The 18,886-nt window shown below is 38.9% G+C and overlaps 1 protein-coding gene across 4 annotated transcripts in view; it reads left to right on the top strand.

Annotated features, from left to right (window-relative positions):
• Positions 1-10,688, top strand: part of LNX1 (ligand of numb-protein X 1) — a 143,411-nt gene extending 132,723 nt beyond the window's left edge. For all 4 annotated transcript variants that reach the window (XM_018575750.1, XM_018575743.1, XM_018575760.1 and 1 more), the window contains exons 9-10: positions 8,913-9,071; positions 10,392-10,688. In XM_018575750.1, the coding sequence (XP_018431252.1) occupies positions 8,913-9,071; positions 10,392-10,527 (295 nt within the window). In that variant the 3' untranslated portion in view covers positions 10,528-10,688. The remainder of the gene's footprint in view (positions 1-8,912; positions 9,072-10,391) is intronic.
• Positions 10,689-18,886: the final 8,198 nt, after the last annotated feature.

The raw sequence follows: 18,886 nt of genomic DNA, 5'->3' as shown, positions 1-18,886 counted from the left end.
GCTCACAACTTTTGGAGCTCATAAATGTAATCTATTACTTAACCTAACCTTACACCTTGGCCCAACAATATGTAAGCTACTAAACCCAAACATAACCTGCTAACATTTATCGTACAGTAATCATAGTTAATTACAACTATTAACCATTACATTTATCATTAAACCTATACTGTAATAATTGGGCCAACCTAAACAGTCTATTTTATTTACAGCATATCCAGCCAATTGGTCTCTGGTATTAAATTTGAATATGATTGTGCAATCATATTGTAATGTATGGTCAGCTTTTACCCCCTAATACTGCATAAAACTGGATACTTGCCTATTGCCAAAATAGATCCTGTACTGAATTCTTACAGTTCTCAGCACCAATATGAAATTATTTTCTTAAAGGTTATGATTGCTCTTTCAAGGAATAAGTTTACTTTAATACAAAGTGCACGTATCCTTTTTGTCCCCACCCCTGACCTAAACGATCCCACCCCCCATATTCCTGCAGATTGGTACTTATTGAGAGAGTGAGTTAGTAGTAGTGATTAGATGTGGAACCTGAAGGAGAGATCAGAATCCAGCATCACTCCTGGCACCCTGGTATGTGTGGAGGGACTGAGAGTTGTGCTAATGATCTCAGATGTTGGGGGAGGTGGTATCAGGGGGTATTATGAGCTCAGTTTTTTAAAGACTGAGTTTGAGGAAGTGATGCAACATACACACCGATATGTTAGTAAACTAGTGATGTGTGATGAGGTGTCCAAGGAGTATGGAGGTAAATGGGAGGAAGGAGATTCCTTAAGTTGTTTAAACAGATGGGGTTCAGTGAGGGATTTTTAAGTATTGGACTGACTAGTGCATGTTTTAGAGTGGTGGGGAAGATACCAGTGGAGAGAGAGAGAGATTAAAAATGTGGGTTAGAGAGCATAAGATAGAGCAAGAGGGGGGCTGTAGTAGAGGGAATAGGGTCCAGGGACAGATGGCGAGGTGGAAATCAGAATAAAGCCTAGCACCTTCCATTGTGTCAACAGGGTCAAAAGTGGAAAGTATTGCAGTATTGTGGCAGTCAATCTGGTATGCTAGGTGGGGGAGATATCTGGACAGCGGAGATCTCATTTCTGTTTGAATCAATCTTGTTTTAAAATGACTGGCAAGCTCTTGGGCAGTGAGTAAGTTAGTGTTAAAGTTAAAGGTAGCAAAAAGTTGACAAGGACTGGTTGAGAGGGGATTAATGAGTGACAAAATGGTCTGTAAATAGCTCTCCTTTTGATTTGTAGAGGTAGTTGTTAAATTTTTTTAGATTGGTTTGAGTAAATATTTAATAAATACCTGTTGATGCAGTTTCTACTCTCTCTCCCAGTGTAGACTGAGACTTCTAGTAAGTGTAACTTTTGCTGGACTGCTTGGCCAAAAACAATGGATCTACAGGCAGGGTTGACCTGTAATAAAACTATGTTACATGTGAGACTTAGAAAAAAAGCCTGCCATTGATAGCCTGCATCGCATACTGTATGTCAATTTTTATTTTGCTCATATTTTGACCATAAAGTAGTATTAAACCCCTGTTAACTTTTTCCTCTACCTCCATCTCACTAGGAGCACTTGCAATTTAATTTCCTTTAATCTGACCCCCAAATACCTATGTTTGCTGGTGTGAAGATCCGCACACTGTGTACATTTCAGTGTTGCTTTCCCAAATTTCCAGTAAAGCACAAACTATTCATGTCTGCTCATCAGCATTTGTTTGTAATGCAAATGTGCCCAGTTCTCATAGAGAACAATAGAACAGAGCCAGCTGTCAATCAAATAGTGGTTGGTGGAGCAAGGGTGTGACTTAGAAAGGACTACTTCAATGCTGTGTGTACTGCAGGCACAGGAAGTATCCGTGCATTAAGATTGGATCGGAAACAGGAGTGTGTGGGTCAGGGTGGCTCCAGCATACCTGCCAAATGTGACTTTTTGGAACCAAATCCTCCTGTCCCACTTTCCTCCTCAGTTGTTCCTCTTTTTGGTCTGGTGTACAGATATCTATGAAAAGGTTCTATTTCACTACCAAAAGTGTTATTCTACACTAAAACCTTCATCTTATCCCCTAATTATCTTGCTGCTGTTTCAAAAAGCCAGAACAAAGGAAAAATAATGGTGGGAGAAACAATTCTGGGTTTAATTAATTATCTTTGGCATATAAATTCTTAATAGTTCACATAACAGGGGTGTTAGCCATTGCCTAAATACATTGTGCTGGAAGGTGCCCTTCTTTCTCATCTCAGAAAGTTGGGAGGTATGGGTTCCACGGAGACCCTGCAGGTAGGAGTAGCCCCCCCCCCAAAGATCAGAAGTGATCTTTCCAAGCACTTTAAGATATAATTTTGCTACTAAAATGCTGGAAACAGAAATGGGGAAAACAAACAACCACCTTGTGTTAAGTTTGGGGAACACTAGTTTGGCTAAATCAGACTACGAAGAGCATTATAAGCCACCCTACATATAGCACTATTTTAAATGATTGTAGGCTTTATTAAAATGTGTAATAGAGACCAAACCCATGGTGATTTATGGGTCCAGTTAAATAACATTTGCAGCCAATACTATGGTAGATATACTGTAAGTATCTATAAGCAAGGCCCTGATCCAATAATATATCAACTATTTACATACCTTTGATGTTAAAATTAATAATTGGGAATAAGCGATAAAGGATATTCTTAACGTATTCATAGGTAATTAATTGTAGTCATAGGTCACCATTAGATTTCCCCCAAAATGTGATTAAAAATCTCTCCAGGGATACAGACTGCAACAAAACACTTAATTTTCAGTAAAATGACACGGGTTAGAACCTCTGTAAAATTATTAATACTAGCTGTGTCTTCCTGCCTCAGTGACAATCGTATTTCTTGTTCTGCTTTCTCAGGGACGGAAACTCTCTGAGGTACTCACTGGATTATCGCTGCTCTGAATAACAGAGAGCATAGATTAAGCAAACCGGAATGTATTTTCTTTATTTTCAGCAATTCTTATTTTGCCTAGGGGGCTCTAATAGTGAATTTGTATAATTACATATATATTAATAAGTGGTTGTTTTGAAACTTTTGTATTGTCTTGAAAAACAACATGGTATAAACTGAATCTCTCTCTAAATCTAGCCTCGGGGTGAATGTAAAATTCAAGCTCCCTGCAGTATTTATGTTGTACACATCTATTAGACAGCATTAATCAAAACTGTTCCATCACAACTAGGATCGCTGTCTCCTCCTATTTTATCATCACCAAATGTATGTGACTCACTCTGGTGCCTGGTGACCTTGAGTGTTAACTTATGCGACCTTGCAGGCCTCAGATTCCACATCTGGAATTCCTTTCAGTGTTCCTGCCAAAATGTGCATTACACAGTGAAAGCGAGTCATCTCTCCATAACCTCAACTCATCATCCCTCGTTTAACGCACATCCTTTTGGGACCACTTATCAGAGGTTCCAGGCCGTAAATATGGTGTCCTGAATTTTTAAGAGAGGAAAGTTATATTTTGTTTTTGCTGGAATGGTTTAGATACATATGATACAATTATTATCTGTGCATTTTTAGCTGTAATACTTGGACAAGCTCCATCTTAGCCCCTCGGTGAGCTATAAGATGAAACAAAGGAGCCTTTCACTAGAGGGATGTCCCACACTGTTCATTTATGGTGTTCCGAGCACTGCTGAAGTCAGGTTCCACTGGAAAAGAGTTTCTGTTTTTACTATGTAACATGAAACCTTTTATTGTGTTTCACTTTCTAATATTTGGAAATTCAGGAGGAACCTAACTTTCCAATTTACCACTACCAGGAAAAATTGATGGATTGAGCCATAAGGAAAATAATTTTTCACCCTAGTAGATTCTAAGCCCTCACGGGCAGGGCCCTCCTTACCATCTTGTCTTGAATTGTATTGTGATCAGGGCCGGATTTACTCTCCCTGCTGCCCCAAGGCCAGGTTCTGCAATGCGCCCCCACCCCCTCATTAACGGAGAATGGCAACCGGGTGGCAGGGGCGGCAGGGTACATTTTTTTTTTAATTGCTTCTTTATTTTATTTTTTACTTTATCACTTTTTTTTTATCGGCGGAAGTCCCCCCCCTGGATTTCCACTCGCCCCCACGCAATTTTCACTCGCCAATTGCGAGCGGGCGAGTGGAAATTTTGAGCCCTGTAATAATAATAATTAACACATATGCTACTGAAAATGTCCAAACCTAAAGAAGAGAGGAATGAAAGCCCAACTTTTCATTTCTGAATGAAATTAGCATTATTTGGAACCTTTGTCAGATTTGTATTGCTGGCTGCGTCCCTAAAGAGTCGATTTTCAATGAGGTCTGACCTAATTCATAGAACTACACATAGAGAGACATTGGGGATGATTTAATAAAGGCACAAAGGCTGTTCACTTTGCACTATGTAGGGGAAGTTTCCCTTAGCTTTGTGACTGGGGTAAAATTTCACTGTGCATAGAATACCCAAATGTGCAAGAAAAATAATTCAAAAGAAAAACGGTATTTTTGCTTGCACACGATTGGATGATAGAAGTCAGCAGAGCTTTACCTCATTCAGTAAACTAAGTGGAAAATTCCACTCCAAACAGCGAATACTCTTGCAAAGTGAAAAGTCTAGTTGCCTTTAGTAAATCAATCCCATTCAATACTGCTTTGGCTGATTGAGGGAAAAAAGCCTGCTTATATAATGAATAAATATGAATGCCCCTATGTACATTTATATATGAAAGTGTATGGGGAAAAAGGTATTTCAAGAATTAACAGATATATTCCATGGGGTGTCTTTGCTACTATTAGGTATCTTTATCAAGACATATACAAATGAATAAAAAAGCAGCAACAGCACAATGTCCTCCCTCTGCACACTGCTCCTTTTTCCAGATCACTGTCAGTTCTTGCACTACAGAGTAGCCTGATAAGCACCAAGGAGTCTAAATTGCAGAGCCATTTGCCCTGCGATGTCTTTGTGTACATTCATTCTGTGCAAATAGAGGCAAAAGCAAAAGTTTACAGTATGTTTTCTTCTTCAGGTTGAATGTAATGTAATACTGCATTGTGGCCACTAGATTTCCTATACTTCTCTGCTCTATCCGGTGGCCATAATGCAGTACTACATTATATTCAACCAAAAACAAAAATTTGCTAAGAATGTTCGTTTTTGCCTCTATTTGCACAGAACAAACATTCACAGAGATTCACAGGGTGAATGGATCTGCAAATTGTTTATAAATACACCCCCAAGTGTTGTCTTCTCCCAGTGCTGCTTTACAAGGTATTGAAGAAGACAACGTTAATGTACTTACACTAGTTGCACTTAAATGACATTTACTTATCTTTTTGGAATGTATAACTTTATTAATTGGTGTTTTTTTTCTAAAAGACCTACCTGGATTTTAGGACAATTGTAGTTTTAGTAAAAGTGTCCACTAAGTAAACCCCTAAACCCTCCCCCCTACTTCCACCTGGTAAAATATTTACCTTCCTCCTGCAATCTGTATTGTGTGGTCCTGCCTGGTGCCACAGCGCCTTTGCAAGGACCCAACTGGGTCATTCTCTGACAGAGTATGAGCCGTATACGAGTACGGGGCCGTGATGCACACGTGCAATAACAAGAGGACCCAGTGGGGATTTTTTCTTTGGAAAGGCTGTGAATCACTGGCCAGGACTGTATAGGGAAGAGTGCTGGAATGGGAAGGAAGGTAAGTATTCTGGAAAGGTGGGGGGTTTCCAGCTTTACTAAAAACTTTGCTTTAAGTAAAACCAGGTTCTGATTATATATTTCTGTTTCTTGTAAAAAAAAAAAATCTAGGAACAAATTTTTAGTTCTCATATGGAAGGTATTAGAAGTAGTAGTCATGTGGACAATGTTATTCTCTTTTCCTATGACATCCTTAATATACCGTTTTATAGATGATTCCTGAGCAAATGTTCTTCTCTTTTTCCAAGACATCCTTCATATATATTTCTACAGATGATTCCTGAAAATGGCACTTGGTTGCCACCATCCAGGAATCCCATCTCTCTGGAGATCTATGTGTGTGTTATTTTAGTACTGCCGCTTGATGAAGACCACAGGAGGTTAGAGGCTGGAGGTCAGGCCTTTTGTCATGCCTTCAACTCCTAACAGGTTGCATATGTAAAATGCATATGAAATGATTAGATGGTAAAATGCTCTTAGAGGATCATCTGTACACATCATAAATAACTAGTAAACTTGGTTTCACTGATGACTGCTTGTTGACTATAAAGAAAAGTAAGCTTTAAACTAAAGAAGTTGGCTAATACATTGAAGAAGAATTCAATGCATTGACATTAGCCTTGTGATATAACCCCATTATCATTTTGCAAATCTACTTCTAACTCGATGATGCCTCTGCATATTGTGGTCAGTCTTCTACGTTAGGATTTCAACACATCTAGATATTAAATACAGAGTTTATGTTGCAGAGGGACTTTCTGTGATTCTTTGCTGTTAATCAGTATGTAGTGAACTGATGGGCATATGTTGTAAGGGTGATAAGTACTGGAAAGCTGGTCATTTGCCTTTTAGTGTTACTGTAAAGAAAACTGGTAAAAGTGTTTCATTGTTATTTATAATTATTTTATCAGCTCCAAACTGTTGGCCCTTTTGGCCAACAGTTTGTGCAGCGCTTTACAAAATGAAGGGAGACAGTACAGTTAGAATACAATTTCAATACAGGAGGGTAAAGCTGGCCATACACCTATAGATTTTCTTCAGATTTTCTTTGGCCAGATGGAAAAGGTGCAACAGATTCCTCCATCTACGCTAAACTGTGTGGATGGAGGAATCTCCCACTGGGCCAAGCATCAGCATCTTGCTAGTCGGCCCCGCTGACTTTCAAAATACCTGAACAATCTGATTGGATGAAGGCATTGTTCAGGTATTTTGAGAGCCAGTGGGGCCGACTAGCAAGATGCTGAAGCTTGGCCCAGTGGGAGATTCCTCCATACACACAGTTTAGCGTAGATGGAGGAATCTGTTGCACCTTTTCCATCTGGCCAAAGAAAATCTGCAGATAATCTATAGGTGTATGGCCAGCTTTAGAAGGGCCCTGCTCGTAAAAGCTTACAATCTAGCCCATTATTGTTAGACGAGAGTTTATGTTTTGCCATATACCCATTAAGAGATTTTTGTTTTGGGAGGTACTTGTTTCTTTAACTAATGCCCTGGTATCATGGCAGTAAATCGCTAGTTCTATTTGCTGCTAGTGTTTTGTACTTGCTTTTCTTTTCAAGACAACTCAAGTCTGCCACCTAATGCTATTATAGTATAAAATACACGTTGGGTCCTGTGCCTTTAAATATATTGCAAAAAATCGTGACTAGGAATTCTTGCATAATTCATCAAAATAACTGAAACTTCTGCAGTGAGATAAGAATTCCCCTATCCAGCAAATGAAGATAATATTACAAAGGAAAAAAAAAAAGAATATGTGAATTCAGCATAAAAGATAAAACAAATTGCCAAGCATTAATAAATGAGCAAGTTATCTTTCGCAAATGTGTTTGTAAGGTTACAGTCCAAATCTAGAATTGTTTTCCCCCTTTTGTTAGTAAAAGCCAATTGCAGCGTTCCTATTGTGCTATTTTGAACCATGCGTGAATGTTTATGTATTGCTTGTTATCTGAACAGTGAAGAATGTTTGGGGATTTGAATGGCACATAGCACCCCACATTGTGATGACACCCTGCGTTTACATTATTTCAATGATACATAATATTTAACCACTTCAAATCTTGCACCCCTTGTGGACCAGATACATTTTAACACTTCTGCCGTGGGCCCGTTTGTTCGACTATAACTTTTTCAACTCTTAAGATAAAAATTAATACATTCATTGTTTTTTTTTTCCAGGACAAATATGGGTTTCCTTTGGTGATATTGTCTTGCAAAAGTTTTTTTTTTCTATGCAATCACTAAAAAAAATATTACAAAACTAAAAAAAAGTATTTTTTTTCTACTTTGATCATTGTTAGTTATTAATAGCCATAGGGTTTCCACGTCTTCCCCATTATTTGACGCGATATCGTCCCTTGTATGCACATTGATTCGTTTTGGGTTGATTAGGGTTAATAAGAAATTAAATAGTATCTAATTTTATTTATGAAAAATTTTACTTTTATTACTTGTAAGTAAAACAGCAAAGTAAACAATAATGTTTTGTTAGTTGTATTTCTCTGTTAAGCTTCCAATCACTGTTGAGATGCTCAAATGCTGGCTGTCCAAATGATAGCTGCAGCTGGAGGATATGGACTGGATGTACGATGTACATCTTGTGTATTTGGATGATTTTTTTTTAGGTGTACATTGCATGACCAAAGTTCATAACTGGTTAGGACCTCTATCATGTTTCCATTGCTATCTATATGCACATCGGGGAAGATTTCCCCTCACATTCAGCTTCTGGCAGAAAGATCTGGTGTAGATGGGAGTATTTCATTACGCCATGTACATGAGCCTTAATATGTTTTTTCATTTGCCACTGAATATTGTTTGTGATATATTGCCTGAGCAGATGCATTAAAGCCAGGAAACTAGTACCTTTTAATCAAATCAGAAAAGCAGATTTTTCTTGTCATTTTTTCAAAGTACATTTTATTAACTCATATTCTTTTGTTTGTAAACTATTAACCTCATTTATTAACCCCATTTATGAACTACAACCGTGATGACAACAAGATGCGATGCCCCTCATATTCTGTAATGACAGTGCCTTTATATTCTGCATGACAACTCAAGATGTTATTGTAGGGATTAGGAATAAAACATGTAGAAGAATATATACTTTGGTCCAATGAAAACAGTAACACAATAAAGAAAGATTTGTGTGATTTAAAAGATGAATAAACACTTCCATTTCTCCATGTTTAGGTATTTATACAGCTGCAGAGAAATTGTGCTGAGGAGGAATACAGCAGGGAGTCTGGGCTTTAGCATTGTAGGAGGTTCTGAGGATTGCAACTGGAACAAACCATTCTTTATTAAATCCATACTGGAGGGCACCCCCGCTTACAACGATGGAAGAATCAGGTAATTCATGTTGGTTCCTTCTTTACATGTCTTTGTAAGTGGTATTAGTTACAGTCACATTAGAGCACACGGTTTCTTCATCTCTGTACAAAGAATACCCAAAATCATGCTTGAAGGGTATCTGTTTCTTAACATTTCATATATAACATGTTATTAATTAATGTAGTTGTTTAATACAATTAATTCACATGTGTAAATAGTTTGCATTAATGCAAACCAGAAACAAATGCACTTAAAACCTCATACAGATTTTAGCGTTGGTTTGGCTTCTTTTACTCAAATCCGCTACAAAGTACCAAGGCACAACATAGCAGTCTGAAGGAAATAAGCGAAAAAGGCAGAATTATAAAACAGAACTATGTTAAAATAAAGTTTAGTCAGGTTATCTCTTTCCAGTCAAAGCACAGGAACCTAAATTATATTACTTCACAATGATATATTCCATGCCGACATTTCCAGTAGAAAACTCTGTGGAGAAACAATCCAATTTCAGTAAATAGTAGTACCTCACCATTACCTGACTAGTTGGGTCCCCCTCCAAGCCTTACTTAATAGAGTCATGTATTCCATACCTTTCACTGATCAGGGGGAACATACCAAAAAGGGCCATATGTACAAGGGGGGGTGAAAATAACAGAATCATTTGGCTGTATCTCTGTGATCTATCATAAGCCACAAAGGCATAATAATTTGCATGGCCGTCCACAATATACTGGAATGAAATAAGCTACTTGTCCTTTGGACTTGTGTTGGTAATAGATGGGCGATTTCTGCCTAGGTTGCTTCCAGTTGTGCCAATCACCACTGGGCTTGCTGATTTTTATTATCAGGAGATACGGACACTTTTTTTGTAAGCGGCTGTACGCAACCGTACGCTCACTCAAACTGCTCGAACGCAGACAGGATCCATCCTATCTGCGTACGAGTTCGGACACCCGCACGGATGTGCAGCTCGGGTGAGCGTAGGGCGGCGTACTACCATAGAGAAGAACAGGCTGCTGCGTACAATCACGCAGCACCTATCCTTCACAGGGATGGCCTGATACGGCCGTGCACGCCGTACGGGGCCGCCTCTTAGCTGTGTAAATGAGGCCTAAAGGTGTAGATTGCACACAGAGGATCTGGTTTCTGAGCTTCTTTGTTGTACAAAATATCAGGAATGGTATAACAAAGTCATGTTGTTGAGACTCACCTGAAAATCTTAAGCAAACAACCTCATGATTTTCAGGTAAAATCAAAGATTTGAACTTGTATCGTCTATGTGAAATTCTAAAGTATTACCTTTATACCATGTCCTGTAACCCTGTTCTTTGCCACCAGGTGCGGGGATATGCTTCTGGCTGTAAATGGAAGATGCACGTCTGGAGTGACCTATACCCACTTAGTAAGGATGCTTAAGGAATTAAAAGGAAGGGTGGTACTTACAATAGTGTCATGGCCTGGATCCTTCTCGTAGGCACTTTGACACTATCACTTCTACATTCCACACTACTTCTCACGTGTTCTTACAGCCGGTATTAGTTTTCCTAACACTTGCAGTTGTCTGTCAGTATTGGGTCTAAATGGCTATCAATATTTTCATGCATGCCAGAAAATGAGCTCTTTAAAAAAATTCAGACATCACGCACTTTTTTCACCAACCTTATGTGGAATATAAATGCATAGATGTTGTCTGTTTTACTCTGTCTGGCAGAATTATCTGTGTTTTGCTCCCAGTATTGACTCTGTTGAAGCTGAGTGTGTCGTGTATTACATTGACATGATGTGTGCATCATCCAGCTTGTACTGTCTGTAAAGTGTAACCATGTGAACAATAATGTGGAAAGGCAGTTACTATAGCCATGGCTATTATTAGCAGAGATGAACTTCGTCATTGTTACTTTGTCATTCTTCATTAACCCATCGTATTTGCAAGGGAATGCAGTAGAAAACTATATTTATGGTATGCTTTTACTGTGCAGTTAAAATAAGGTTACCATTAGTTGCCCTTTATGGGACCAATGAAAACTAGGTTGGATGAAGCTTGCAGTCTCAGCGTGGGGGCTGTTGTATATCCACGTCATTGCAAGACCGGGTTTGAAATAATGAACAGAAATCTCTACTTACTATATTCATTTTCCATGTTTTGGTTGGCTATCCACTGTGCTTGTTCTGATGAACTTAGAAATGACAGCTGGCTTCTGATTGGACAAGCGCTTATCCTCCTATTCCGGTGCTCATTATAGAAAAAATAGTGTTAGACCTTTCCTTGTCAGCTGCACCAGCAACTCTACTGCAATTACCTAATAGAACTTACAGCAGGGACAATGGAGGATCATAATGAGTAATAAGCCCTCATTCTGGGAGAACGATTAGAAGGATAAAGGTAACAACCAGGAGGCAAAGGCCTTTCGTAAGATGTAGTGCCCTGGAGTATGTTAAAAGCACCTTTGCTGTGATGTCTAATTACCTCTTAGATCTGTATGGTTAAGAAAGTTTCAGAAGAAATGTTAACAAATATACACCGAGTAGCCAGATTATTATGACCACCTGATGTTTGTAGGCAAATTAGCTATAATTAGCTATACCTTTGCGCTGAAGTTGCTAGAGGGCCAGACCATTATAAATAGGGAAGCAGGTTGTTTACCACGACAGTAGAAGTGATTTGTTTCTGAAGATACAGGTAAACAACGCGATTTAACAGCCTGTGAACATGGGATGATTGTTGGCGCGAGCCATGGCACAAGTATCAGCAAAACAGCAGAATTCGTTAAATGTTCAAGAGGGGCTCATTGTTAAAGTGTTTAAAGACTGGACTGTCAGCCAAAAATCTGGGTCTGAAAGTGCGAATTGTGGCCGTCAGCTACTAGTCAATGTTAGGGCAGAACGGAGAGTGGCAAGACTGATACAAGACAACAGAAGGGCAACAGTGCAGGCGGCCCAACTAAGTCATCTCGTGGCCCAACGAAGTACTGATGGGGTGGTCATAATAATCTGGCCACTCAGTGTATACGTAGGACAGTGGCTATGCAGATCTGTTTCCACGTTCTTGTTACTTATGGTTTGGATAGCCTTTGGAGATCATATGATGAAGCGGTGCAGCGAAAACATCTCTCATGTAACAGCAATGCTCCCTCATTTGCATTCAACACATGAGAGTCAAACTCCAATGCGATTAAGCTACCTAGTTGTCTGGATGGATTTGCATACACAGTATACACAGTATTTATGATGGTGCAACTAGTTCAGGCACCTATCCAGGGGAAAGCTACATCTCCAGCAAGGGAATTGTGATAGTTCTGCGATAGCCTGTAATCTTTGACAGTCAACTGCTCAACACTTTACATACATTTGGGCCAAATTCGTCATCACACATACATTTTTCAATGAAAACGGGTCCACGTATAATATCTGTCCAGGGGTATCGTTTATAAAATCACACTGCTACTTTTAAACAATAGAGTGAGATTCAATCTAATTATAATTTCTCTGTCACCTTTTCCTTTACTCTATGGGTTTGGTTTACTAAAGGCAAATGGGCAGTTCACTTTGCAAGGGAATTTGCACTTAGCTTAGTGAATGTGGTGAAAAATCATTTTGCAAAGACTATCCAATCTGAAGCAAGAAAAATAAAAAAAAAGCAGTATTTTTTCTTGCACATGTTTGAATGATGAAAATCAGCAGAGCCTCGCTTCATTCACAAAGTTAAGGGAAATTTCCCTTGCATAGTGAATAGTCTATTTGCCTTTAATAGATCAACCCTTATGTGATTATCATCAGAGCTCAAACCATGGAGCACTGCCCACTGTGGGGGGAATTTATCAAAACTGGAGCAACCAATCAGCTTCTATCTCTCATTTCCAAATCTCAACTGAGCAAACTGAAGAGAGATGGTGATTGGTTGTCATGGGCAGCTGCTCCAGATTCTGACTGCTCCAGTTTGATAACTTCCTCCCTAGCACCTTATCTACACGGGGAAATGTCCACTTCTTAAAACTGCTCTAGATATAATAAACACAAACGATGGTGTCCCAGCTGCCCATCATGTGGAATAAACAAATAATGGGGAAATATCTCCAAGAGGATGATATTTCCATTATGGAAGTATGGGAGAGGGTAGGGATACTAGTACAATGAAATCTCTAAAAGTCTTTGAAACATGATTTGGGTGTAGTTGACCTTTAAATATCCCTTGCACACAAATAAAATGCTGCTACTAAAAAAACAATATCATCCCATATTGAGAAATGGGTTTTAAAAAACTTTACCCCTGAGGGCCACTTGTAGCAAAATTAATCCTCCAACCTCTCTGATCTTTGTAGGCCAATAAGAGCAAACTCATTTTCCTGCTACTGGTTTATAGGGACCACCATAGCACTCAGACCTTGCTGCTCTGCTTTATCATAGACAATGAGCAAGTCCAAAGCCAGGGATTCTGTAGGAAATCAAACCATATATATTACTGATTGCCTGCTTTCCAATACGTGTGTAATTCCACACAGAACAGATACAGCTACATAAAAATATACTTAGGCATATCAGAAATGGGCAAATCAATGATTATCTTGATTTGATCATTGTGAGACTTTACGTAAACAACAGTCCCACAAGCAGAGACATCGCTTTAGCTTTTATCAGCATTGACTGTTCACAGCACATTGTTCCAGCTGTGCCAACCTAGTAGGAACAAAACCGGCAAATGTCTTCATCGATATTTTGAATAAAATGACTATGGGTTACCTATGCGTAATACTAAATGATCAAACATTCCTTGATGAACTATACTTAAACATTCCTGATTAAACATTCTAACATTCAGGGATACAATGAGGACCAAACATTCATCAAACAATCTCAAGAAAGGAAAAGGTGTATGTTGTTTATATGTATGTTTTTCATCTTCATAATCCCAGTAAAAATAAGACACCAGCACATGTAACCTCGCCAATATGTTTTTTCTTGCACTTTATACATCATCACTAACCAAACTAGTAAAGCCTAAAAGGAGAGCTCTGTTAAGAACTGTTTTTGCCTAAATTAATCACTGGCATGTGAGACGAGTTCTGTTTAGGAAGTAAAGGTTTTATGCCTGTAGGGGAAGATCCTTTCAAAATGCTTAACTAACTACAACCTGCACTCATTCTATGCTTGGCCCAAACAGTTGCTCCAAAATAGATATGGTGCCAAGATACAAACATAATTGAACCATATGGCCATGCAAAATTTGATCATAAACAAAAAATGTAGACTGCTGCTTGATATACCTGGACTGATTTGCCATTCCAGTCCACTACGGGTCACTGCATACATTGCAGCCTAAAAGGTAGCGGTGGACTTCCCAACAATGAACTCTACAGAGGGCAGCTTACAGTTAGATGTCCACAATATCTTAAAATATTGTCTCTCTTACAATGTAGTAATGTTATTTGTTTATCCCTGTACAAATGCTCCATTGAATTGATTTGTACTTCAGTTGTACAGATATTTTATCCATTTGCCCTACAGAGGCATTTTTCATAACTTTTCATTGGTCAAAAATGATCTTTCATGAACATTAAAATATCTTTGGTCATCAGTTGCCATAGGGGATATTTGCTGTTGATTTTGTAAGATAAGCTTTTGTATGGTGAATGGTATGATAAAGCCAAATAGTGTTTTGTTGCCTATAAATTGTACTAGTAAAGAAGTGAAATGTTGTTGGTGATTAGAGGTGAATATTATTAGATTAGGTACTTTTACCAGTCACTAATCAGACTTTAGATTGAGTTTAGGGAAGGTTTATTCAGTGGACAGTGTCATGGAAAGCCATTCTAGTGATTGGTAGGCTGCAATGCAGAGAAATGAGAAAACTTTTCACCAGTTTATCTAGACACATCTGGTCAAATCCTCTTAACACACATATTATAGAGTGGAAGCAGTGGTGTCACTAGGGGGTGCAGCCCACACCCGGGTGACACCAAAATGACTGACAGTCATTTTGGTGTCACCCACTCTGAAAAGTCGGGCACTCGGTCATTGACCAAAAGCCCGACAGTTGCTGGAGAATGGAGGGGACCCGGCGGCATACCTCATCCTGCCGGGTGAATGTCTCCTCTCTCTGCTGGCGTCCATCACCGCGCATGCACGATGATGTAATTGTGCACACGCGTGGTGACATCAAGGCCCCCGCGTGGAAGTCAACAGTTATATATGGGGGAAAGATATGTTATATCAAGGTTTAATTTTCAGAATAGGTACAGTACGTCATAGCCTGATAGACTAATTGTAGAATTGTAGCTTGTTTTATTTATATATTACATGTTATTTTAAAGCTGTGCTTTTGTTTTTTATATATACAGTATATATATATAAAATCAGAGATCAGTCTACATTTGGCTGCATAGTTTCTGTCCTTAATGAACACCTGGAATGAAGGTGGAGAACTCTACACAGCAAATACTATCCCTCTTTAGCATGTATGCAACACCAAAGAAATACAGTACAATATCGTTAGTTCATTGTTCAAGGAGGCATCAAACTACTACAAACCTTTGGTGCCTATGCAATTTTTAATATAAAATTACCCATGTTCCATTTGCATATCACTGGCCCCCCATGTCTACAGCTGGTTCCTACACTGTTGTCACCTACAAAGTTGTCTTGGCAAACAGATTAAAAAAAAAAAAGCTGTCAAGTTTGTGTTATTCCAAACTGGTTCACAATCTCATATTTTGTTGTGGCCTGGAGGCAAAGGCAACTACTCCTCTTTCCACATCACTGTCTATAAACAAGGCTCTGTGTATGTTCGCCAAACATAAGAGTAAAGGTGACCATACACTTTACAACCCTCGCAAGAATTTTGTCTTGCGGGGGTTGTAAAGTACTTTAAAAATACGTACGATCTGCCCATCTTGCAAACGCGCAGTGTGCGTGTGCGCACAACGGCCCGTTTGGCAGTTGTCGTACGATTCCCGGCGGGTTTTCCAGCCTGCTTGTTCGACGGAAGACGGGCGACCGTACAGTAGAAACGGTTGCACGGAATATCGTAGGATTGCAGGATTTCCCGCGATTCTCATATGAGAATCGTGCAGTGTATGGGCAACTTAACATTGGGAACAATATACATAAGCATCTGGTGAAATTTTATTTCTTTTGTTCTGCCACACTTACTTTCTATTCTATTCTTCCCGACTATGACTAATATCTCTCTACCATGGATTATTATCACAACTTGCTTGGAGACATTCCATTGTGGAAGAGGATAATGTTCAAGGATTGGTGCAAATAATGGCCCCTAGATAACTATAGTTATAGACCCCCGAGACCGACCAATGGACATCTCGGTGTACCATGGTCTGCAAAGACCAGATGTTGTTTACAGCTTGCCCTGCAATTCTAATAAACCAAACATACTAGCCATAAATCTCACACCTTTGTTTATGTGCTTTGATGCATTTGCTGGGTGCATTTTCAGTGTTAACAGAGCATGAAAACACTTGTAATTTGTTCTATGGACCCCAAGCCATTTTATCTACAATGCACATCACACACGTGAACTAGCACTGTAGAAAACTATGGCTAACCTGTGAAAATGCATTGACGGTCATTAAAATGCACAATGTGAATGGGCCCTAAAGGAAATCTGTCATAAGAAAAACATACAAGCTGCCATTTGTAAGTTCAGTCTCTAAAAATGGTACTTGTCTGTCATGCAGACCCTTAGGCTTCATTACAGAACAAGTATGCAGATGAGTTTGGACATTTCTGACCTGCAGACTTGTTAGTAATAAAATAATTAAAAAAAAGGATTGCAGCCAGTAGGTCAGAATAGCAGTCAGAAAACTAGTATTTTCTTGTAGGAGGTCAGCAATGGTAGACCCTGTATTTTTCTCATCACAGGTTTATCTTACAGGACAAAAACGATCATGGTGCAACACTATAAGCAGTTCTGCATGTGAAATAAATGAACTTTGCACGATATTCTAATTATTCGAGTTTCACCTGTATTTCGTGGCTAATGGGGGGAGTACGGATAGGTCCATCACAGCCAAAATTGTACTCTAATGGACACCCGTGTTAAAGGTCACTGACTCTTTGCGGAGGGCTGCAGATGTTTATAATAGAGCACACAGCATTTGATGTGCATGTAGAAGTCAAAGACTGCTGTTGTTGAGTGCTTCTGACATAGGGAATAACCGCCTGTGCTGTACATACAGCTATGTAATACTGACACTGCCAGGACAAAATGGATATGAAGACAGGCAGACGCTTATGAGCGCTAGATCTTCGAGGGTATAGGGGGAGGGAATGACTCGAGTAGTTAGGCTGAAGAAGAATAGACTTACGATAGACAGAAGACAGTGACTACACCACTGTTTACAAACATTATATTGAACCGTTCGCATTATCTCCGTTTCTAGACTAATATTAATAATACAAAATCCCCAATATCACAAAATGTGCCTGATAGTGTTTTCAATACAGATCTAAAGGAAACTCCTTTCTGTCTAACACTTTTTGTCTTTGCCGTTGTATTTTTAAAAGTCAGTCTCTTACATTGTTATTTACAGATGAACCGTTTTGTATTTGTGCCGTGTAAATTTTAAATAAAGTGATTTTTTTTTTTAGACTGGTAAAACTGCATGTCATAAACCATTTAAACTATTTTTCTAATCTAGATAATGGGTTTCTACAAATGTAACTGTTGAATATTTTTTTTCTCATTTGTCAACAAGATTATTTTTTGTAAAGTAATGTTTCTTATAATGTGTAAAAGTGAATAAAATTATATTTGCTGTCAATAAAAATCAACTTCATAGATTTTTCTATCGATCGTATTATTCATGGGATCACAACAGTGAAAATGCAGACCCTTAGTAATGATTTTGGAGTTGCGCTACTTCCAGACAAAAATAAATAAATCCTATAATACTGCATTTATTCTATGTCCAATAAACTGAAAGACTGCACGTGGCCTTTATATTTAAAAAAAGTGGGACCAAATATGGAGTTGTTGCCCATCGTAACCAATCATGTTTCATCTTTTATTCTCCAGGCTCTCATGACCATGCATAAAAAAAAAAGTGAAAAACAGCAACAAGGCACTTCAGTTTTTAAAGTTGAACTCAAAACTTTGATTGGTCCAGCGAACTTGCCTCTAATGCTGGATTAAGTACGTCTGGATGGCTGCTGGAAATGCTATAAATCTCAGTTGTATTCATGCCAGATACTACTGTCAGCTTTGATTTCCCAGCTCTGCATTTAGGTGCTGATGGATTTGAGTCAGTTTCCCTTCTCCTTCCTCCGACAGAATGCCTTGTATTCTTTTTCACAGTATACAAAGCACTCTGTGATTGGACAAGGGCAGAGGAGAGGTGAATAAACAACAGTGCAGCCCCTGCTACAATTGCAGAACACCTTGTATTCAGAGAGAAAGAATACAAGACCTTTTATATGGATGAGGGGGGGAGGCGGGGTGGAAGGAGGAGAGCGAGCGACTTTTCACTGCGAGACCCAGAATTCAGAGCACCATGGCAGGAAGAACAAAGCTGCCAGTAGTATTCTAGCATAAATATAACCAAGATTTTTAGCATCCCCAGGAGCCATCCAGACGTAATATGTCCAGCATTAGAAGTGACTTCACTGGGCCAATCAAGTTTTTAAAAAAAATTAATAAATGCTCTTTTCCTAGAGTTCAGCTTCAACTGGTCCCATTTAGAAGGAAAAGGGGCACAGCTTCACTAGATGGGAGGCTAAATAGATTTACAATGCCACTTTGATGGTAATATAACACACATACAGGACATATCAATTAATGATGCCATACTGTCAGCTTGCATTCAATACGAGTACCTTGT

Source organism: Nanorana parkeri, unplaced genomic scaffold (assembly GCF_000935625.1).
Source record: "Nanorana parkeri isolate BGI_ZX_2015 unplaced genomic scaffold, ASM93562v1 scaffold54, whole genome shotgun sequence".
Classification (NCBI taxonomy): Eukaryota; Metazoa; Chordata; class Amphibia; order Anura; family Dicroglossidae; genus Nanorana; species Nanorana parkeri.
Note: the sequence above shows the minus strand (reverse complement) of the source record. Positions and strands in the feature narration are given on the sequence as shown.